Source organism: Rhinoraja longicauda, chromosome 11 (genome assembly GCF_053455715.1).
Source record: "Rhinoraja longicauda isolate Sanriku21f chromosome 11, sRhiLon1.1, whole genome shotgun sequence".
NCBI lineage: Eukaryota > Metazoa > Chordata > Chondrichthyes > Rajiformes > Arhynchobatidae > Rhinoraja > Rhinoraja longicauda.
The window spans coordinates 16,678,699-16,703,206 of NC_135963.1; the positions used below are offsets into that span (position 1 = coordinate 16,678,699).

At 40.0% G+C, this 24,508-nt stretch overlaps 1 protein-coding gene across 22 annotated transcripts in view; it reads left to right on the top strand.

Annotated features, from left to right (window-relative positions):
- Positions 1-24,508, top strand: part of ptprfa (protein tyrosine phosphatase receptor type Fa) — a 312,377-nt gene that overhangs the window by 141,208 nt on the left and 146,661 nt on the right. For 11 of the 22 annotated variants that reach the window (XM_078408327.1, XM_078408342.1, XM_078408341.1 and 8 more), the window contains exon 5: positions 10,576-10,764. In XM_078408327.1, the coding sequence (XP_078264453.1) occupies positions 10,576-10,764 (189 nt within the window). Of the gene's footprint in view, positions 1-10,575; positions 10,765-22,410; positions 22,433-23,002; positions 23,021-24,508 lie in introns of those variants that run through there. The other 11 variants (XM_078408325.1, XM_078408329.1, XM_078408326.1 and 8 more) reach the window with 2 other exon arrangements.

The window sequence follows — 24,508 nt, forward strand, 5'->3', positions numbered from 1 at the left end:
TAGTCACTGTTGTGAAGAACAGCAATAATGATCATTCAACAGTTGAGCCTCCGCGTCCTTGTGTGGAGCATTTCAAACTTTCATTCCTCTCATGGAGAAGTAATGTCCCTCATATCTGTTCTTGGTGGCATACCCTTTGTTTTGAGACTCCAAACCCTGATTCCAACATCGCAGCCAAGGGAAATATCAACACAGAAACTAACATGTCAAACTTTGTAAGAATATTGTAAAAATTCAAGAGGACGTATGCCCGATCTGTTTAATCTTTCTTCATTGGACAATGCCCAAACTTCCAAGGAATGCATCTTTTGAACCTTCATTAAGGTCCCTCTTTTGCAGATGTAATCCTCCTTGGCAAGGGAAACCAGACAAGACAATATTTCACTTGAACTCTATACGATTTTATGACGACATCTTACTCCTTTTGCAACCAAGTACAATACATTGTTTGTTTTCCTAATTGCTTGCTGTACCTTTATGTCAACTTTCGGTGATTTATGTACTATACTTTCAAATTCCTTGCCATTTGAAACAAAAAATACTGTTTTTCTACTTTGTCTGCCAAACTGGATGACCTCATATTTTGTCGTATCTGCCAAGTACTCTGACATTCACCATCATCTTCTCCTCCACACCCCTGAAAACTTCTAGTTTCTCAGGATTGGCATCATGCTGTTCACACCGTCAGAAATCTTGTACGAATAGTATTTGGTTGAATTTTTGGAATATTGTAAAATAATCTGGAATGTCATTATATTTCATTCCTCAGGGAAATACCATTATGCAATTGAATTTCAGACAGTTGCGGCTGAACTAAACCTGTGGTGCAACGGAACAAATAAATTTAGACTCACCATCTTTTATCACTGAAGAATCCTTTATGGACCATCATGACTCTTCAGGAGCCAAGCCCCAATTTCATCCCCATAATCATGCATAATATTTTGTGTTATGTTCTTGTTCCTGTTTAACATGACAATTTGCAAAATTTGCCAGGAACATCTCATCTTCATAGATGCCTAACAATGCCTAACTCATCAATTCAATGTGAACAATCCTTACTCACCTCTTTATAACCAAAAAACTGAAATTGCCGAGGAATTTATTAGATCAGGTAGCATCAGTTGAAAGGTCATTGACCTGAAGCCTTGACAATGTTTTTCTTTCCACAGATGTGACCTGATCTGCTGAATATCTGAGCATTTTCCGATTTAATACCAATATCTAATATCTGCAGTTGTTTCCTTCCATCGTGATGTAGCATGCTTCATCTCTGCGACCACATTAAAGAATTCTACAGGATATCAATAGCACTGCACTTATTTTTTCTGTGATTCATTACTGGCATGGTTCTCTGATTAGCTGTAGCTTTTCAAATTGCTTGCCATGTTTGAGTTTTAGCGGGCCCAGCAACCCTCCATGCAAACCTCTCCTGGGGGTGCGGCAACCCCTGTTGAGTGCAAACCTCTTCTGCCGGCCTGGCTGATGATCCCCTTCTGATGATCCGTGGACCAGTTGCCAGCCGGGGGAGAGGAAATGGGAGAGGGAGCCACTCACTTCGGCCCCAGGCGGCTATCGGGTCGGCCAGAACGAGCCGTGGAGCCGTTGGGTGGAAACCTCTCCTGCAACGGCAGCTCGGCGGCCACGGCCATCTTGTTTGACCCTCTGGCGCTGCACCACGGGAGGAAGGTGAGGCGTGGGGCTCCCCGGGACGGGCGCCGGGTCCTCCCGGGGGGGGGGGGGGGGGGGCATTTATTAAAGTTTCAGCTGGACGGCTCAGCAGCAGTGGCAGTTCGACGGCTCAACAGCCCCCCCCTCCCATTGTGCCCCCCCTCACCACCCCATTGGCTGCCACTCCCGTAACTCGGGCGCGTCCCATTGTGACATCGAACGCGGCTGACGGCCAGGGTAAAATGAAGAAGTGATTTTTTAAACTTTAAAATGTCAATAGCTTTAAAAATATAACATCAATTTGAATGAAACTTTGCTAATGCACAACCCAGGACAATGGTGAGTAAGGTGGGCCTAAAATTGGCATGCTATCGTGTACAGTTTTGGCTGTATTTCGGGATCAAATAGAAAAACACACATTCAAACAAGATAAGAGTTTTATTTATATATATATATATATATATATATATATATATGTATATATATTAGATATTGCTCTTAATCAGCTAGTGCTGAATTACACATTTCTAGCATTTGTATTTTATTGGATTTGCAAGTACTTGTCATTAATTCCAATAATCTTTGCCTAGATTATGTCAGTTGGTATCAGTTTTAGGATTGATCTGCTTGTGATTTTTTTTATTGTCTTGCTTGTTTGATCTGGATATGAAACTTGTAAGTTGATCAACATGGGCTAGTTGGTCAATGGGGGTGGGGGGTGAGGGGGGACACGATGAGAGGGGGGTGGGCTGCTGAGCCGTCCAGCTGCTGCTGAGCCTTCCATCTGAAACTTTAATAAATGCGCTCCCCCCCCCCCCCCCCCGGGAGGACCAGCGCCTGTCCCAGTGAGCCCCGTGCCTGACCTTCCTCCCGTGGTGCAGCGCGGCATCAGCGGGTCAAACGAGATGGCCGTGGCCGCCGAGCTGCCGCTGCAGGAGAGGTCTTGTTTCATGTTGTATGACTCTCTATGGGAACATAGAGATTGTTCAAATCATTGATTCAGCATGTTGTATGAACTGAAAAACTAGTCGAGCAGGTCAAATTTACAAGATATGAAAAGCATCAAGATGATATTATAGAAGATTGTTTGGAATCAAATTGCAAAATATCTATGGAGGAGGTGTTGGTAAATCGCTGCATGCTACCCAACTGGCTGGTTTGGATTGCGCATATTAGTTACATGACGCAATTTGGTTCACTTCTCTTCCTGCTGCATCTGGTCCTGCTTCAACTTCTACATCTGGTTTTGTTTGTGCTACTCCTGGTCCTTACCCTCCTTCTCCAGCACCAACACCACCTCCGCTTCCTTCAGCTCTACCTCCTACACTTAGGATTGAGACTTCCACTATTATCATAGAATGATTTCTTTCAATATTGGGACCACATTGTAAACCAGGTATTAAACGATCTTAATTGGTTTGACTAAATAGCTAAACACAATCTAAATATTGGATGTTACCTTTACTGTATTGGTTTAATAAAGCATTGATCAAGAAATCCTTAGAGTTCATGTAGGAAGTGCATTTCAAAGGGATTTACATTTTGAAAAGCAAGAGATTTCATGGCACTGGAATTAAGAGGATTGTCCTTGACAGGGGATAGTAAAATATTTAATGACCTTTGACACTTGTTATGTTTGCTTCTTGACTTTATTTTGAAATTTGCTAATCTGACCAACTTCTGGGTGGAGAGAAAATGTACCAGTTTAAAAAAAAATGTTTTTGAGTTACTACCCACACTAGCAGAGGATGGCAGTATTGTTTCATGCTACAGATGTTGAACTCTTGGGCATTTTCACATCATGGATGTCGAGGGAGTGAAAGACTCGCCTGTTCAGAAATCTAAAATTAACAATATTATGTCCTAAAATATTTTAATTTTACTGCCAAATGAAATTATCAGGGAGAATAGTCTTAACAAACACTTATGTCATTTTGATGTGTCTTATGAAGTATTTTTCATTATTTACTGCCAATATAAGGTAGCTGAAGATCAAAAAACTACAGATACTGGGAAGCTGAAAAAGCAGAAAACAGTGGAAAACTCAGCAGGTTGGGGCCGTATGTGTGGACAGAGAAACTGTATTAAAATTTCAAGTCAAGAGCCTTCTTCAGAACTGGAAAAGAGAGAAAACAAGTTAGCTTTAACTTTTACTTCTCATGACCAAGATAGGAATCCAATTACTAGAGCTGATTTTCTTCCTTTAAGGATATTTTATGGTTATTTTATGACATACATTTGAACAAGAATCCAGAAATTGTGTTGAAATGTGTTTGTTAATACGCAGAAGATGGCATTAGGTAGAAAATATGGCACAGTGGCACAGCTCATTGCGCTGCTGCCTTGCAGATTCAGCGATCATGGTTCAGATCTGACCCTGGGTGCTGTTTTGTTGAGTTTGCGCATACTTCCTGTGACCACATGTATTTTCCAAAATCTACTGCAGTTTTCTCAATTGTCAATTGGTGGATTAATTGGCATGGTAAATTGCCCCCTGGTGTAGGTGGGCGGTAAACTCTAGGGCAATTTTATGGGAATGTGGTTCGTTTAGGATTAGTGCAAGTGGGTGTTTGATGATTGACTCAGACTTGGTGAGCCAAAGGGTCTGTTTCAGTGTTGTATGACCCCATAAGAACCCATACAACTTGAGTAAGTCTTTCTTGAAACCAAGGGACTATGAAGAACATCAGTATAATCCATATTTTATGGAGCAGTTGAAAAGTGAATACATTTTAATCGTATTAAGTGGAATTATCCTAATTCTTTGAAAATTTCTTGTCATGCAAATAACGTTTTGTCTTACAGAAGAGTGGGTGTAGCCTCTAATCCATTGAGTTTTGACATAATTGCTATCTTGTAACTTTTGACTTCTCTTTGTTCCTTTATTACAAAATTCACATTTTAATTATTGGTATTTTACTTGCTTTCTGCTTTCTTTAAATGCTTTGCTAGCTCTTGAGCATGGAACTGAATATTTGCACAATCTGTCACTAAAGGAATGTCAAAGAATACGGTTTCTTCCAGTGGTTACATTTTGAGATGAAAAGAGGACCAAAATAATAATAGAACAGAATTAATTAATTTAAGAGGTAACTCAGCAACCTCAAATGCCAGTTGCAGGTGGATTTTAAAAAAGGAATGTAGGGAATGCATTTCCAACCTATCATGCAATTGTCTTGTAGATTTTCCAAGAGTGGGTGAGATACTGTGTATGACTCACTTCAGTTATCATCAACTATTAAATGAGGTTTCAGCCCAGATGAACATTCAGACCCAAATCATTGACTGTCTATTTCCCCCCAGAGATGCTGCTTGACCCGGTGAATCCTTCAATAAAATGGTTGTTTCTTTACTAAATGGTTCAGATTTCATTTCTGGTGATCAGGTTTCTAATCAAAATTATGCTGGAAAATGGGGAATGTGAATAATAATAATATTTTACTAGACTAAGTGGACCCATTGGGCCCAAACCACTCCTGCATTGGTGCAGCACCCTCCTCCCCCATTCCCCCCTCCCCTCTCCCCCCACTCCCCTCTCCCCCCCCCCTCTCCCCCCTCCCCCCTAGGGTTGCCTGCATTGGTGGAGCACCCTCTCCTCCCCCACTCCCCTCTCCCTCCCCTCTCCTTCCTCCCCCTCCCCCCATCCCTCCTCCCTCCCCACCCCCTCCCTCCCCCACCCCCTCCCTTCCCCTCCCCCGTCCCTCCCTTCCTCCCTCCCCCTCCCCCCTGGAACAAGCGAACAAACGAGTTTTAGTATATAGACTAGAAAAGAGGGCCCGTTGGGCCCGTCCCCACACCCCCCATTCTCTCCTCCCCCAGCCCCACCCTTACTCTCCAAGTGTGCCCGTTGGGGAGGGCCCGTTGGGCCCGTCCCCACACCCCCCATTCTCTCCTCCCCCAGCCCCACTCTTACTCTCCAAGATGTTTTGGGTTTTTTTCCTAATCAGATGTGCAGTACTTTGGTCAACGTGGGTTGTTTTTAAATGTGCTATACAAAAAAAAGTGACTTGACTTGACTTGACTTGACTTGCAATAACAAAAAAGACTTCTTGGAAGCTTTTCGAAACAATTTAGCCGTCACAAGCTGAAAACTAAATCCTTGCTGAAAACTAAATCCTTTTCTGGAAACTTTTGGAAACAAATGTTGCCCCTTCAAGAAAAGGGTTAGAAATGAAAATTTAAACTTTAATATCTCTCTAGCTTTAAAAAGGTAGCTTCAATTTGAACGAAAGTACTTACAATAGTTGCCCAGGTTAATGGTGAATACGGCGGTACAAAAATCGTAGCGCTTTGGTGTACCGTCTTGGAGGAGTAGGGTTTGTAAGTTAACTTCCGTACATACACACATACATCCCTACATACGAACGCAGAGTTTTAGTATTATATAGATATAGATAGATGGCGCACTTTGTGGTCTAAACATCTTTGTCACCTCTTTGCTGGCGACCATTCTCAAGTGTCTTTTCTGTGAGCTTGCAGTTAATATTCTCTACCTAATGCATATGTTAGAAGATTAAAGGTATCCTTGAATTTGCGAAGTCCTTTCGCATCCCTCCTTATATTTCACCCATTGATCTACATTTGTAATAGATATTGGTGTAAAATAAGTGACTTGAATGTTATGATAAATCATAAAAGGTAGTCATAGCAACTCCAATACTCTATTGTTACAAATTATAGAAGTTTATGTCTGACTATTGCTTAATGTCTTATTTTTCTCGTTTAAGTTCTGTTATAATGAAATAATCGATTTAGCTGTGAAGAGAGCTGGATATTTGATATCATGATTTTAAAATAATATCTGAATTGCATCTATATTCAATGTCATGTCCGCCTAGTTTTGGTTTCATTGAGTTTGCAGCATTCAATACACTGGACACCATTAACTATAATTAACAACAAGATCAATTCATTCCAAATAAAAATATTATTTCACCATTTTCTCCAAAACACTCCAAAGGTACTTATAATTCTGCTTTCAGTGCTGCATACTTTTTTTGTTGTGTTCGGTGAACCTTATTCTGTCACACCATTCTTAATTACTAAATATCTGACATCTGTTCAGCAGAATAAGTCAATGATCCAGGATGCTGTAACCAATAGCATAATTATGAACAAACTACAGACTCCATTTCAAGAGAATTGAGTCTTTTTCCCCAGGAAAACAACCCCATGGAATAAGTAAAATTCTGGCTTAATGTCAGCTGATGTGATCAAGTTTTAGAACTCACACACAACAAGAAGATGTACGTGACCTGTGACATTGTAGATTTTTCATAAGTCTACCATTCAGTCTGGGTTAAAAGCTTCATGCCGTAACTTTCCTTGATTAAAATACTTATCCACTTGGGCAATTATGTTAACGTATACGGGCTCCTCAATGATGAATAGCTGCAGGTTCAGTACTGCCATGAATGCTCTTCACAAGCACAATGCTTTCAATAGTAAGACAAATTTGCATATAGAATGGAGATACAAGAAGCTGCAGATGCTGGAATCTTAAGCCAAAACAAACTGCTGGAGGAAGTCAGCGGATCAAGCGACATCTGTGCTGCAAAATGGACAGACAACTTTTCAGGTTCTAACTCAAAATATCGTCTGTCCATTTCCTTCAACAGATGGTGCCTGACCCACTGAGTTCCTCCAGCATTAAAATTAAGACACAAGAGACTGCAGTGCTGGAATCTTGAGGTAAAAACAACTGGTGAAGAAACTCAGCAGGTCAGACAACATCTGTGGAGGGAATTGGACATATGGCGGTTCAGATTGGGACCCTTCAGTACTTCAGCAGTGTGCATATACAATGATCTCTTCTTGGTTTTCCAAGCAGGCACTTTTAATCATATCAAATTTATCCTGCACAATGGCTTAAACACCATGGAGGAATATTTCTGGAAACTGGACCCAAACACCTAGAAGACAGTAATCAACATTTATCATCTTGATAGCAAGGATGCCAGAAACACTCCGAAAGCAACCTTGTGTGACAACAAAGTGAGAGGTGACATCTATCCATTCTATCTCAGAATGATGCTGGACTGCAGATTAACCTTCAAAATCTTTCAGAATGTAGTCGGAAAAGTTAATCATCAACAGGATGCAGAAACCTTTAAGTACAAACTGTGGACTATCTGAGTTAGAAATACAGATATCAGTGACAACCTTTCTATGCCCAGTAACCAGATGTGTGCTGGGGTGTGGACTGGATCCAGTTATATCTGAGGTCATGTACATCTTCTGAAATAGACCTTGTTGTATGTGTGAGTTCTAAAACTCAATCACATCAGCTGTCATTAAGCCAGAATTCTATGTATCCCTTTGAACAATGACATTGCTCCAAAATTGCTATGTTATCCAACTCTCAGTAAATTGAGTACCTTGCTAAAGTTGCACAGAATTCAGCCAAAGACTGAAACATATGGTCCCTGGCAATCTTCTACATAGGTTATCGAAAAAATTAACTGAATCCACACAGACAATGGTGGAGGTAGGTATATGACTCGCAAGAGGAAATTGAAAGCTTTCTATTTGCAGATGTAGTCATCGGGAACAGATCATGGAACACATCAGGTCTTCGTGTTTTTTGATCGGGCTGTGAGTGGTTATCACAGCAATACACTCCCGGAACACGACACAATTATTTGGGTTGAACAAACGTCTTAACGTGCAACCTCCATCTCTTTTTTTAAAAAAAGGACATGGGTGCATGGGAACAGCACCATCCCGTCAAAGTGACTTGGACATTTATCACTGCCTTTGTTGTTGTTGTTTGGTCCAAATTCTGAAACACCCCGATTGTGAGAGTACTGCAATCAGCAGAGCGATTGCAGCTTTTCAAAAAGGTATCCCTACCAATTTCACTCAAAATTGCAAAAATTTAATAAATAAGTAAAAAGTTGGTGCTCTACCAGTCATATATGAAAATAATTTGTTCCTCAAAAATAGTGAAATCAATTTTAATCTCTTGTAGTTGGGCAATTTTAAGAATGTTGACAATTTTTATCTCTTGAGCATCATGATCATTATGAACTGACAGTTTCAAGAACCATTTTTGCTACGTTAATAAATATTCAAGAAACAATCACTATTGCTAACCTTGATTCTTGATCCTCTAGTTCAGATTGGACCTGTATTGTACATGCTGAATGAAGTTTTTTTTAATATTCATTGTAGATGAATGATTTTGAGTGTAGCTCAATGAATTATATAATAAATATAATTATGTTTGTACTCTGTAACTTGAAGGAGCAATGAAGGTTGGGAGTAATTCTTTTTGTGAGAACAAAGCCTCTAGAAAATGAGAGGTTGAGCAAAATGACAGTCATGTTAATACTCCAGAGTTAGAGCCAAATGTACATTTATTAGCAAATTAAGCACAGAAAAGGACAGTGCGATGTGTAGCGCAGATGTAGAGACTTCAGTAAAGGATCACAGATGCTGCCATCCAAGTGCTAAGTTTCATCCAAAACAAGGGCATTAAGCATTATGCAGGAAAGGTTTCCTAGCGGTGAAACTCTTGTTTGCAGGTAAATTCCAGAGAGAATTAGAGAAAAGGAAGTTTACCTAACAGACCTCAAGGGGGTCAGTGTGTGAGTGGAATGATTTGATTTAGATTTTTTTTTTAGATGGAGATAAGCTCCATTTGGAAAGCTCTGATAACAACAGGAAGAAACAGATAGAGCATTTGAATTGCTACTTGTGAAGAGTATCACTCAGCATTTCATAGATCACCCAGAAAAGTGTAGAGGGGTAGCCTTTCCAGGGCTTTTCAAGTCTGGAATGCCGGGGGGGGGGGATAAGATAGAAGGCAGCAGATGAATGGCGTGGAGAAAGCACAGTATTTGACAGACCAGATGAAAGGGAAGAGGATGAAAGAAGATTGAGAGAGTAATATTTTTAGATGCAGCAACAGTAACAATGTTTGAGGGATCTGGACAGATACTTGAATGAGCTAGGCATAGAGGGATATAGAATTAATGCAGTGGGATAGGTAGGCATGGTGGTTGGTATGGACATATTGGATCAAAGGGTCTTTTTCTAACCTTAATACAGGTCCACCACGGATTTTCCGGCAACTGGTGGTCTGCACCATCTTTAATCAGGACAAAATTACGAGAGTGAACTTGAAATCCTCCTTAGTAGTCCCCTCAAAAGTGTGGTGCCTAGGCTCGGTAAGGAGACCGATTCCAACCTCATTGGGGTCTCCACAGCCGATGGGCGGGTTGAATTTGCCCACTGCGGCCAGTGTTGTGGAAGTCTGGCACAGCTGGAGTTAAGGGATCCGTTCCCATAGTCAACTTACGAAGCCAACTAAGTGGGCCTGTATCTTGGCACCCTGGCAGCCTAGGTAGCCGGTCGGGTGCCGTTGGACTCTTTTCGGAAGCTCGCGTCATACGGCAGGTATGGCGGGTGCACCTGCTCTACTGCGTTTTTGGCAGATTCGGCAAATCTCGAGTCGGCGGGGATTGGCCTGGTAGTCTGGCCGGGAAAGTGGCGCCTCGGCTCTGCGGGCAGCTGCCGATCCATCCCTTGGGACTTCTGAGGGTAACCCGTTAATTGGCTGCCATGTAAGAAATGTAAGTTTCGCTGTAGAATAAATTGACATTTAATGTTTGTTTTATTTAAATTTCTAGCAGTCAATGGTGCTTTAGAGACATGGGAAGGGTGTAATTAGTGGATATGGGGTATATTGTTGTATCATTATAGCGTGACTTCTGTTCATCCGGCAAAACAGATAACATGGCAAGGCTCTGGAAGCAAGGGTGCCGGAAAATCGGTGGTGGACCTGCACTACACCCCTATGACTCAATGTGGGATTGCAAAAAGGGTAATGGTGCAACAAAAATGCCTTCCCTTTGTTCCTGAGATTAACCTTAACGCAGAATATCACTTGCATTTTAACAGAGGAACAGCTGCCTCATGGATTCCCCACTATTGATATGGGCCCACAGTTGAAGGTGGTGGAACGGACCCGCACAGCTACAATGCTCTGTGCTGCCAGTGGGAACCCAGATCCAGAAATAACATGGTTCAAAGACTTCTTACCAGTGGACACAAGTAACAGCAATGGGCGAATTAAACAGCTCAGATCAGGTAGGACGTTTTTATATCAGCTTTCTATTAAGCAGCTTGGTTATTTTAACAACCAATTAAATTTCTGTAATTAAATTTGGTATTCTAATCACTGGTTGATTTTGATTTTAAGAAGATATCAGTCATTGTTGCATCCGTAGATATGACTGGTTTACTTGGATGTAAACAGTGTTGCTATCATTTGATTTCTTGTACAGTGGAAGTGAGCAGTGTGAATTGTCCAAACAATTGTGACGTAAGGGTGAATTCTGTTACCACCTGTCCAGTTGATAAATGGTGTTAAACAGTGCTGACTTATTGATGCTGGATAACAGAAATTATCTGGTTGGTATTGCACTCCGCATATAAAACAGCTTTATTATTTAAGTGGATGGTGGCATATAAAAGATGTGTCAAATCCTATTATATTCAATTTTGGAAATCAATGGGAAATCTTTCACCGTGTTTGAATTCATATGCAAGGTGCTGAGAAATGCTCTCTTTATGTTGGAATATTTATATATTCCACTTACTTACCAAGTGGAAGATGTAAGTATCTCTTCCAGGGGAAATTTGTGTGTAGATTGGTGTGACCAAGACTGAGATATCACAATTTCGCACAGTCAAGAGTACAATTGGATTTTATGAATTAAAAGCTGAAGGTTTATCTGCATGGTTATTGGTAAGCAGCTCAACATAACCTTTTTGAGGATTTTGAATTCAATATTATTTGGAGTAAGCCTGATGAAACACAGTTCAGTGAAGGATTCTCTTATGAAGGCAGTCTAGTTGGACAATTATCAGCTATTGATAATAGTGCTGATAATAGTAATATATGAGAATAGTGTTATTCCCATGTAGTTTGCCACATAATTGACTTGTTTCCAAATCTTAATTGCTAGGCATATCCTCTAAGATCTATCTTTTACAGTCATTCCTTGTTATAGGGACACTAACTGTCTGCCAAAATTTTAAAAAAAGGATCCTGCTGAGGCACTCTCCTGTGTAAAAGCCTTAATATGCAATATGATGAGTGGTCTCCTTGTGTGTTGGAAGGATGGTGAAAAGGAATCTCTTGCTGAGATTCATCCCCATCTCCACAGCAATCTTCATCCTAATGATCTCTGTAAATTGGAAACCTCTTGAATCCCACAGATCCACCAAGTAGAATAGTGCAAGTTTTGGAAAGGCCATACAATTAGGCTAGCTGAGGTAACATTGAAAGACTATAGTAAAACAAAAAGAAAATTGCAAAACGACATTGAGTGACTTTGAGTATAGAAATTAAACAGGCTATTCAGGCCAGCTAGTCTTTGCTCGTCTTTTATGGTCCACACAATTGTCCTCTGGGCGTCCTTCATTTAATCCTATCAGTATATCCTTCTGCCCTTTCCTCCATGGACTGTTTATCTAGCTTGCCCTTAAATGCTGCTTCACCGTTTGCCCGAGCTACTCCTTGTGTTAGAACAATTCACATTCTTGCTCTGTAGATGACGTTTCTCCTGAATTCCTATACTAGATTTGTTAGTAACCGTCCTTATTTTTTTACCCCCTATTTTCAACTCCTCCACCTTGACCCTAACAAAATCTGACAGAATTTAGAAGACCTCAGTTACATAAACCCGTCAACCTTCTCTTCTCCATAGAAAAAAGCTCCAGCCTTTCCTGATCTTTGCACTCAGTTCCTGCATCATCCTTGAGAATCTTTTCTGCACCTTCTCCAATTACCCTTTAATGTTTTCTTTAATTAACCCTGTTGAATTTTCCTTATTATTGACCTCTATACCAAGAGTCGTAAATCCCCCCTATCATTGAATACATTTTAGTTAAATCTCTCCTTTGATCTCCTGACAACAACAAAAATCCAGCCTATTCTCTCCTCGTGATAATGTTTCAACTGTCAATACAGTCATAGCATGCACCCTCACAGTTGTTGTTCCATCGTTTCTACGGTGTGTTGACTGGTACTAGGAATCTGTCGACATACTCAAGATTCACATGTTGCCTTTAATACTTGGTATGTTAGTTTAACATTTATCATGCATTCCCTGCCATTGTTTGTCCTCTCCCAAAGCAATGAAAGGTTGCTGGACATGAATAAATGTCAACATGAAGAAAGATTTTTTTAAATGATGCTTTTTATTAGAAAAATAGATGATTAAATGCTAATTCAATGGATGGAATAGATCAAAACAAACAGATGCAGAAAAGAGAATACAATTTTAAATAAGATTTAGAACCCTGAACAAGAGAAATCTTTTAACCTGTTTTCATGCAAACAATGGGATGCACAGTCTCTGAAGCAGCAACAAATACTGGAAGTTTCCTAATACAGTCCTGTTGCTGTAACATTGCTGAAAGTGTGGAAGAAATTCTATTAATAAGCATTTAAAGGAAATAGGACTAAAGATATCAGGGAAAAAGACTATTGTTCAGCATTTAGTCAATTGACACATCCTGATACTTTTAACGCCATTTATATGAGCCCCGAGGGGGAAAAAAAATCCAAGGAATGGCACAAGAAAACGTAGAATAGCGAGGCTTCAATTTTAAATATTTCCCATCATTACCCTATTGCAAGCCCCAAATCAACAAAATGACATCCACCGGGTATTTAATATTTTGATATTTTGACGTAAATTTAAACAAGCAAAATGGTAACTACATTGGAAGTTCATAGAGCCAACTGTTGATTGTGTATAATCATGAGGTACAAAAGTTTGAAGTTTAGCTAATGGTTCCAGAATTGATGATGCAGGCAAGTCTGCTTGGTTCTCTCTCCAAAGAGGTTAAATAGATAAACTGCTGAAGAACATCTTAATTTTCTCTAAAGCAAGTTTCTGAAGCAGACCTAATTTGAAAGTTTATGTGCTTCAAGATTAGTCACAACTGCTTTCTTGAGAGGAAGAAAATCTTACCCAATTCAGATGCATTAACTGGCTTTGAGCATCCTTGTTACTGCCAAAGATTGGAACTAAAGTAAGTAGTGGGATTGATGTATAATTCTACTTAATTTTTAAATATTTGTGATACTGCAATGGTGTACCATGTATTCTGTATTGACGTCTCAGCTTGTTTGAGAGTAAATTGCAATATTTAATTATATTATGTATTTTTATAAATTATGGGCTCATTGTTAGTGTCTGTCGTTATACAAAATTAGAGAATGAACTCTGATGTCCTGCATCTGAGCAATCAGTACCTTTGGACTGACTGGAGTAACATCAGTGATCACGAAGGATATCACTTCAAACTCCCTAGGTGAAATGGTTAGTCAGATCCATTTGACAGTTCAAAGTTTCGCATCTTTTCTGTGTTCCTGCAAACCATGCGATTTCCTGACGCAATTACTTTAGTTTCCAAGAGTCAAATGATGAGTTTCCACTTTGTTATTGGCAGAGAAAATATTTAAAATACCCCAAATAACTATCTACAGTTGTGACACTGAGCACTAATCTGAAGCTTTAAAAGCTAATCTTTAATGTAATTTTAAAAGTCAATAGAGCGCTGTCATATAAATATGCTAAACCAGCCATCACTGTCGTTGATAATCATTTCTAAATATTGTTTAAAACTTTAAAGGCAGAAAATGATTGAAATTCACTACAGATGGGTCTGCATCTAAAATCATAAAACAGGTTAAGTGCATGCAGTAACCATTCATTAGAACTCAAAAGCTCACTGGTCTTGTTTCATGTATGATGGCTCATTGTATCTCGAAATTACTTGAAAGCAAAATGTTCATTCTGCCTTGGGGTTGGTAATCAGATCATAAATAAGTAGTGGTAAGATCCTATGTGCCTCCTTATGAAGCCTTTTAAATAAATCACTTAATGATTGCTGTACTTCATAGATTGGCCAATAAGAGTTGGTAAATAAGAATGATTATACTTTGCAAGGCCATTACCTGTATGAGTTGAAAAGTGGTCACATCACAAAAGCCTTTTACTTGGCCCAAGTGAGCAGTGTCCATGATAGTTGCCGTCAGCATCACCAGGTGATGCCAAGGTGAATTATTTAAAAGGAACATTTTTCCAGCAAGTCGCAGGCAGTGCTACTCAGCCAAACACATGTCAGGTGGACTGATTAAGACTGGCATCCAGTTACCATGCATGTAGATAGTTTCAGCAAACTGCTTCTCGAAATTGGGCATGTCAGATGTAATCCTGCAAGAAGAAAAGTTGTTCACTATTCATCAGATGAAAAATGAATTAATAAATATTGGAAAAGAAAATGTCAGTAATGGTAGGAAGTGGCCAGGGAGATGTTCATTAGGGCACAATGCCTCTGTATGAATGGCAGCACTTTTGGAATCCTGCACCGTAGCCAAAAATCCTCATATCAAAATTGAAGGTTTCCCAGGAGACCCAAGAGACTGCAGATGCTGGAACCTCAGAAACCTGGCCTCATGAATCTTGCAAGTTGTTTCTGCTGAGATATAACACTTTGCATTGCTCTACTAACAAAGTGCAGAACTTTCTAACAATAAACAAACTGGATCAGTTCCTGTGGATTGGAGGATAGCAAATGTTATCCCACTTTTTAAGAAAGGAGGGAGAGAGAAAACGGGTAATTATAGACCAGTTAGTCTGACATCAGTGGTGGGGAAGATGCTGGAGTCAATTATAAAAGACGAAATTGCTGATTGGATAGCAGTAACGGGATCATTCCGAGTCAGCATGGATTTACGAAGGGGAAATCATGCTTGACAAATCTACTGGAATTTTTTGAGGATGTAACTAGGAAAATTGACAAGGGAGAGTCAGTGGATGTGGTGTACCTCGACTTTCAGAAAGCCTTCGACAAGGTCCCACATAGGAGATTAGTGGGCAAAATTAGGGCACATGGTATTGGGGGTAGGGTACTGACATGGATAGAAAATTGGTTGACAGACAGAAAGCAAAGAGTGGGGATAAATGGGTCCCTTTCGGAATGGCAGGCAGTGACCAGTGGGGTACCGCAAGGTTCGGTGCTGGGACCCCAGCTATTTACGATATACATTAATGACTTAGACGAAGGGATTAAAAGTACCATTAGCAAATTTGCAGATGATACTAAGTTGGGGGGTAGTGTGAATTGTGAGGAAGATGCAATAAGGCTGCAGGGTGACTTGGACAGGTTGTGTGAGTGGGCGGATACATGGCAGATGCAGTTTAATGTAGATAAGTGTGAGGTTATTCACTTTGGAAGTAAGAATAGAAAGGCAGATTATTATCTGAATGGTGTCAAGTTAGGAGGAGGGGGAGTTCAACGAGATCTGGGTGTCCTAGTGCATCAGTCAATGAAAGGAAGCATGCAGGTACAGCAGGCAGTGAAGAAAGCCAATGGAATGTTGGCCTTCGTAACAAGAGGAGTTGAGTATAGGAGCAAATAGGTCCTTCTACAGTTGTACCGGGCCCTGGTGAGACCGCACCTGGAGTACTGTGTGCAGTTTTGGTCTCCAAATTTGAGGAAGGATATTCTTGCTATGGAGGGCGTGCAGCGTAGGTTCACTAGGTTAATTCCCGGAATGGCAGGACTGTCGTATGTTGAAAGGCTGGAGCGATTGGGCTTGTATACACTGGAATTTAGAAGGATGAGGGGGGGATCTTATTGAAACATATAAGATAATTAGGGGATTGGACACATTAGAGGCAGATAACATGTTCCCAATGTTGGGGGAGTCCAGAACAAGGGGCCACAGTTTAAGAATAAGGGGTAGGCCATTTAGAACGGAGATGAGGAAGAACTTTTTCAGTCAGAGGGTGGTGAAGTTGTGGAATTCTCTGCCTCAGAAGGCAGTGGAGGCCAGTTCGTTGGATGCTTTCAAGAGAGAGCTGGATAGAGCTCTTAAGGATAGCGGAGTGAGGGGATATGGGGAGAAGGCAGGAACGGGGTACTGATTGAGAGTGATCAGCCATGATCGCATTGAATGGCGGTGCTGGCTCGAAGGGCTGAATGGCCTACTCCTGCACCTATTGTCTATTGTCTATTGTCTATTGTCTGTCCATTTCCCTGCAGGGATGCTGCCTGACCAGCTGAGTTCCTCCGATAGTTTGTTTTTTGTTAGAAGATTCCCCACTTTGCTGGTTGAGCAAGGCAATGTGTCACATTTCAGCAGAAACAACCTACTCGACTCACAAGCCCAGGTTTCTGAGGTTGGCATAAGAGTCTTCAGGCATTTATGTTTGTTTATTAGGTAAATTGCAAGTCCAACCAGGTGGCTCCACAGCTCTCAAAGCCAAGATCATCACCATTACTCTCAGAAACTTGTTTCTCCACTTCCAGGTTTAGTGTAATCTACAAATGTTTTTATTGCTAAAACCTGACAATAGACAGTAGACGATAGACAATAGGTGCAGGAGTAGGCCATTCGGCCCTTCGAGCCAACACCACCATTCAATGTGATCATGGCTGATCATTCTCAATCAGTACCCCGTTCCTGCCCTCCCCATACCCCCTGACTCCGCTATCTTTAAGAGCTCTATCTAGCTCTCTCTTGAAAGCATCCAGAGAATTGGCCTCCACTGTCTGCTGAGGCAGAGAATTCCACAGATTTACAACTCTGACTGAAAACGTTTTTCCTCATCTCCGTTCTAAATGGTCTACCCCTTATTCTTAAACTGTGGCTCCTGGTTCTGGACTCTCCCAACATTGGGAACATGTTTCCTGCCTCTAACGTGTCCAATCATTTAATAATCTTATATGTTTCAATAAGATCCCCTCTCATCCTTCGAAATTCCAGCGTATACAAGCCTCGTCGCTCCAGTCTTTCAACATACGACAGTCCCGCCATTCCGGGAATTAACCTAGTGAACCTACGCTGCACGCCCTCAATAGCAAGAATATCGTTCCTCAAATTTGGAGACCAAAACTGCACACAGTATTCCAGGTGCGGTCTCACTAGGGCCCTGTACAACTGCAGAAGGACCTCTTTGCTCCTATACTCAACTCCTCTTGTTTTGAAGGCCAACATTCCATTGGCTTTCTTCACTGCCTGCTGTACCTGCATGCTTCCTTTCAGTGACCTGACCTGATGACATTTATGGAGAACTCTCAATGCATAACTGCTGCATCGTGGCTAACTACTGCCAGAGCTAAATGCCTTGTGAGTCTCTGTTCATGAGACCATTTGGAGATCAAAACAAACAATGCTGAAAATATTCAGTGGGTCAGGCAGCATCTTTTGATGGAGAGAGAGAGAGTTGTTTCAGGATGAAGACCCTTTATCAAAACTGGAAAAGTGAGAAAATAAGTTAGTGTTAAGTTGCAGAGGGGTGGGAAGTCAATCTTTCCCAGTACATTATGGCACCTTTCCCCCCAGCAATCTTCCATTGAAGTGGAGTTATTCTTCAAGGCAAACAGGAATCTCTTTACCCTCTGTCACATCAATTTGAGAACCATTGTGTAGGAAAGAACTGTAGATGCTGGTTTAAACCGAAGATAGACACACGATGCTGGAGTAACTTAGCGGGACAGACATCATCTCTGGATAGAAGGAATCAGTGACGTTTCGGATCGAGACCCTTTTTCAGTTGAACCAATACTCTTCCCCATTGTCAAGGCTCGAATTATACTCAGCTAAATTCAACATACCAGATTCTTACAATAGGAACTCTGCTCTGATTTTCAATATTGCAATGGAGTACCTGAAGGACTAAGGAAATACTTGAAGGAAATGCTCTGAAAGCCTTGATGGAATTAAATCTACCCATCTCACCACCTCACCCTGTCCTGAGGTTGCTCACGGTGGAGAAGGAGCATATAGGACCGCACTGAGAACTTTGGAGTCTGCTCAGTACAAGCATGCAGAGGCCCAGCAAAAGCAACAAGAGCAGCAATTCCCAACTTGCCCAACTGCCCATCACATTAAACATCCTCTCCCACAACTGTGGCAGTGTTTATAAATCCCATATTGGCCTCATCAACCATCTCAGTGCCTACAAAGCTTGAGTGAAAGCCGGCAAGATATGGCTGAAGAAGGAGAATAGTTGTGCAGATTATTATCCTACAGAGGTCACTCCCAGTAATTAGAAACAAAATCTCATCTGCAGCCAATTCACCATTTCTATTGAAGCAGCAAAGTATAGGGAAGGACTCCAGTCACCACCTTGCTGGGCTATGTATCTCCTTTTTTAAAAGGTGTTACTCTTTTGTTACTCTTGTGGTTTTCTTTAAGTGGAGTGTAAGCCAGTATTGAAATAATCCATCAAAAGGTTATTGATTTAATTTGGTGCTGGAAAGAATTTGATTAGTAGTTTTGTCATTTGGCTGAAAACTCAGTAAAGATTTATCATTTCCAGAACTTTAAGATAGCTGCACTGACAGGTTGCTTATCTTTTATTAAAAAAGATATATTCTCTGCTTCCAGAAAGATAGCTCATAGATACTTGTTGCCAATATGCAAGGGCAGACAAAACGAGATGCAATAATTGCTCAACCCATCCCCAGGTTTTCCACATTGGCTGCATGCTGTATATTTTAATAAATATAGAACACCCAGTCTACATTTTTTGAAAAAAAGAATTAAAAATGAGTAAAATAAATAATTCAGAATGGGGCAAGACATGAAACCCTAAACTGAGCAGAAGTGAAAAATGCATGCAAATTTTTATTCTTGAATGTCTTTTTCCACATGAATTTTTACCAACATATTTGAACGCTCACATTTTAGTTGCGTGAAATCTGTTTTAATGTTAGCATCAATATTTATATAATTGGGACATCCTTGCTTTATTGTTTCATTGGCACAATTCGAAAATTTTATGCTTCAAACCCAACCTGTACATCTTATACAGAGAGCTGCTTGTTAGGCTTGCAGCTGGAGTTTACATACCGACCAATGGGAAGCAGGCCAGTGCTGTTGAAGAGCTTTCTCTGCAGCCAGCTGCACAGATTGTCCATGAGATTAGGGAAAGAGTGGAAGGAGGTGCTTAGAGAGTGAGAATGGGAAATCAATCAGTGTGAAAGAGAAGATAGAGAGGGAGGGTAAATTTCAAAGCTCTTAAGCAAATGAACATCCACAATCTCCAGAGGGTCAAGACCTGTGATTGGGTAGTGCAGTGGTGGGATTAATTGTGCAAGAAGTACACAGTACAGTTTCCCTCTATGTAGGATTTTACCCAAAAAATCCTCAAACACAGCAAAATATGGCCATCATCGTATGCTAAACACTATTGTTGTCCAAAATATGGCACAAATGGATTTAATTTAAGTTAATTTTTTGGCATGAGATTATTCTTTCAGTTTAGATTTTTTAGGAAGATTTTTGTTTATAACTATGAGAAAGATGCGGTGTCAATAGATGCGATGATTTTTTTGGTAACTATTGAAAATGATCAATTAAACAATGAAATGAGGCTGGCTCTGAAACTATTGCAATAATTCATGAAAATATATGTCTAATTAAATTAATCTGAGGAAGACAAACACTCCTCGAGGCATGGTGTTCCTTTCTTCTATAAGCACTCTCACTTTTAGGTCTAGGAAGTATAAGAAAATAACTGCAGATGCTGGTACAAATCGATTTATTCACAAAATGCTGGAGTAACTCAGCAGGTCAGGCAGCATCTCGGGAGAGAAGGAATGGGTGACGTTTCGGGTCGAGACCCTTCTTCAGTCTGAAGAAGGGTCTCGACCCGAAACGTCACCCATTCCTTCTCTCCCGAGATGCTGCCTGACCTGCTGAGTTACTCCAGCATTTTGTGAATAACTCACTTTTAGGTCATTCGTCTACATATTGGCCTTTGAATACATTTTACAGAAATTTATAGACTGGAATCCCCAAATCCCCTTTGCTAATACAATCCTGCTTATTTAGAGTCTTACAGCGTGGAAATGGGCCCTTTGGCCCAATTTGCCCACACCGGCCAACATGTCCCATCTACACTAGTTCCACAGGCCTGCATTTGGCCCATATCCCTCTAAACCTGTCCTATCCATATACCTGTCTAAATGATTCTTAAACATTGCGATAGTACCTGCATCAATCACTTCCCCCGGTAGCTTGATCCACACACCTACCACCCTTTGTTTGAAAAAAGTTACCCCCCAGGTTCCTATTAAATCTTTCCACCCTAACCTTAAACCTATGTCCTCTGGTTCTCGATTATCCTACTCTGGGCAAGAGCCTCTGTGCATCTACCTGATCTAAACCTCTCATGATTTTGTACTCTATATTTGTAATATAGAGGCAATAGTTATTAAAATGTTCAACATCAAATCCAGCATTAGAATTTGAAATATACCTATCTCATCTGAGTCCTCGAAATGGGCACTTCAGCCTATCATGTTCATGGCCACCTTTTTACTCATCGACACTAATTGATTTCTCTGCATTAGGACTATATCATTTTACACCTTGCCTCTCTTAAGTACCTATTTAAATGCCTCTTAAGTGTAGTAATTGTATCTGATTCCTTCAGATCCCCTTTAAAACTCCTTCCCCTCACCTTAAATCTATGCCCTCTTGTTTTGGATATCCCTACCATTTAACGATCTGTCTCTTAGAATCTTATACTTTTATCAGGTCACCCTTCAGACTTCTATGCTCCAGGGAAAACAATCCTAACCTATTCATCACCTCCCCTAACTCAAGTCCTCCAATCCTGGTGAATTTGCCCTGCATCCTCTCCACCACAATCCTCCTGTTTGGCAACCAGAAATGCACGTAACACTCCCCAAGTGTGGCATAACCAATGTTTTATAAACTTGCAACATGATGTCCCATGTGTTGTATTTTCAGGGGAACTGTGGACTTGGACCCTAAGTCTCTCTGTTCATCAACATCCCTTGGTATCTTATCATTTACTATATACATCTGGTTTTGAAAAAGTGTGTCTGTGAACCCCTTTTCAAATCTGAAGTGCTGGGGCCAGTCTTAACTTCAACTACCACCCTGGGTGAGAACAGGTAAAATGACAAAGACTGGATTGAATCTGGGACCTACTTGTCTTTGAATATCTGTGGTATAACAAGGCTATTCATGTTTAAATCTAGAGGGTAAATATTAGCAAGCTGTTCAACTATAGAAGTATTATAAACCTACTCTGTTTCCCTTGCAAATTTCTGTCTACACCTTTGCAATTGATATGCGTATCTAGATAATTTTCCTCACTAATCCAGGCGTTGCTTTGTGAGACTCAGTTTGGGATCTAACCTTCTGGAAAGCAAAACAATTCCACATGGAAAATGGAAGTATTGGCAGTAGAAGATACTGAGGTTAAAACAATACATGTCTAGTTTGCTGTATTATTCTTAAAAATGAAACTTAAAAATGTTCGAGAATTGTTGTAAAAGCTACTAATTTATTTTAGTTGTGTAAAATATTTTCAGTTGTTTTGTACACTATAGGAAAAAAATATTGAATTACGAACTACACTTAAATATTGCATTGTGTCCTTTTAAATTTATTAAAACCTCTTCAGGTTGCAGATATTTGCAAGATGCCATTATTCTTGTTACAGGTTAAATAATAATATGTTTGCTTACTTTTACATAATTTATTTAAGATAAAGGGCTTTTAGTTTTTCATTGTGCCAACTCAATTCATACAGGTATATCCTGAGTTGTGATCCAAGCGTTCGATATAAATTTATGAACCACTTGTGTTAAATCCTTATCTATCAATAGCTTTAAAGGCTCACTTGGCACGGTGTGTCCTATTTAATTCTGTTTTCTGTCTCTCAGTTGAACTTCTCAGAATCCTTTGGTAAGTGCTTGGTGTTCAGAATGCAGTTTGCATAAAAGCAGTGGTGCATGGCATTCTTCTACTAACTGAGCCATACACATTTCCCCACCATGTCTCATAACAAGCTCCTTGTAATAACACAAAATATCATCTAATGAACCCTGACCAAATTATACATTATTCTTGCTGTCCAGGAAAAGGTTTTAAATCTGATGCAATGGTTGAAAATGCTTTAACAAAAAAGGTTGAAAGAACATGAACCTTTTTCCCTGATATTCCACCCACAGCACAATGCTGTTCATTTGAGTTAACCAGCAGAAGACTGATTGTTACTCCAGAACTTGGACACGTCCAAGCACTTACATGGATGCTGCACTGCGAGAACAGCTTTACTAACCTTCCTAAGAAATTGCTCTGACTTGTTATTTTGCATCAACCTTTTCTGTCGCTTAGAAAGAAATATATATATATATATATTATATATAATAAAAATCGAATTCTTTCCTGTTTCCTTCGGTTTTCTTTGTTTTTTTCTCTCCTCTATACTAATACTTCTCTTTAATCTTATTTGCATTCAAATTACCTCACCAGGTGGTACACCAATCCGAGGTAAGAATGCTGAACGTGCTCAAAATCATCGTCCACACTCCATTTCTCCTCTTCTTCCAATGTTTTCATTTCCTTGCATTCTCTTGGCCCCAACACTTTGCTTTCAGCCCATCCTTCCCCATCTCTCATTTTTAAACCCATGCCCCATCTGTTTAAACTCCAGCGTACAGTGACTTTTGTTTTCTATTGCTTTACTTTCTTTTACACAAAATGGATGCAAATTATTATTTGTCAGAACCACTTAATCACCCAAATAAAATCTGATGAACATGTTTTTAATTTGGAGATGTGTCTGAAACTGTTCTTGTGTGTGAGAATTTAATGTCTCCAGGAAGACTGGCCATTATGAAAGAAAAACTAATATTCTACAGAACTGCTGCAACATTTTATGTTTTGGACTAGTTTAAATCATCATAGCATTAGCATTCTAAGTGACCAACATAATTATGTTATACCTTGATGTGTAATCAATAATCATTTATGTGACCATAACTGTTCATTTTTATTTTTTTTAGCAATATATTCTTTCAAGGTTTGGCAAAAGTGAATTCACATGTTAAATTCAAAGGTTCAAATTGGTTCATTTGCAAATGTCAATATGCATATAAATCTGGACTAAATCAATTTGCAATATGAGATAAGAACCTATTTGTTCGCTCAGATGAGATTTTAAAGAAAGCCAATGACATAATCTGCTGCTTCATTCATTGTGATGGTGGAACGTTTTATTTTTCAGATTCAAGATTTGTATCATTATATCTGTTCTCACATCCTCGGTATTGAAAATAGACACAAGACCATGGTCAGTTTTTTTAAATGCAGCAACAATTAAGTTATAATTACTAAATTATGAAATTGGTGGATTTCATGTTCATCATGCACTATAAAATTTGTGTCAGGAAAAGGATGATATTTTATTCACCAGTTTACTCACAATATGAAGTGTAAGTGAGGTGACTAGAAAGTTTGATTTTTCTTAAATTATATGTGTTTTAAACTGACACTTTCTCCTTCAGGGTCCACAATTGATGTGGTTTGTGTAATAAATATTCCACTATTCCAGCGGATTAAATAAAATCATAAATTGATAGGTTTATGGATTTAATCTTCCTGCCAGGATGCCTACCCACTTAGTTGTGGCTACACTGAAGAGCCTGAAGCAGATGTTTATTTTCAGTCTTCCTTCCCCTGAGCTTTAAATTGATATTGGAATTCCAAAATTCAGGCTTTAATATTCTATTTGGATGCAGTCTTTCTCCCTGTACTGATCACAAACCACCTGATTATTTTGAAATCTTCAGCCTGTGGGAAAACTCATAGCTTCAGACTAATCTTACTCTCCTTGACCGTAATGGTAGGTTAATTGGCTACCGTAAATTACTGCTTAGTGTGGGTTACAGGCAAAAATGAATCAGGCGAGTGAGAGAGAATAAGTTGCAGGGGGACTGGGGAAATAGGCAGAGGGGTATGGAACTAATGGGGTTGCTC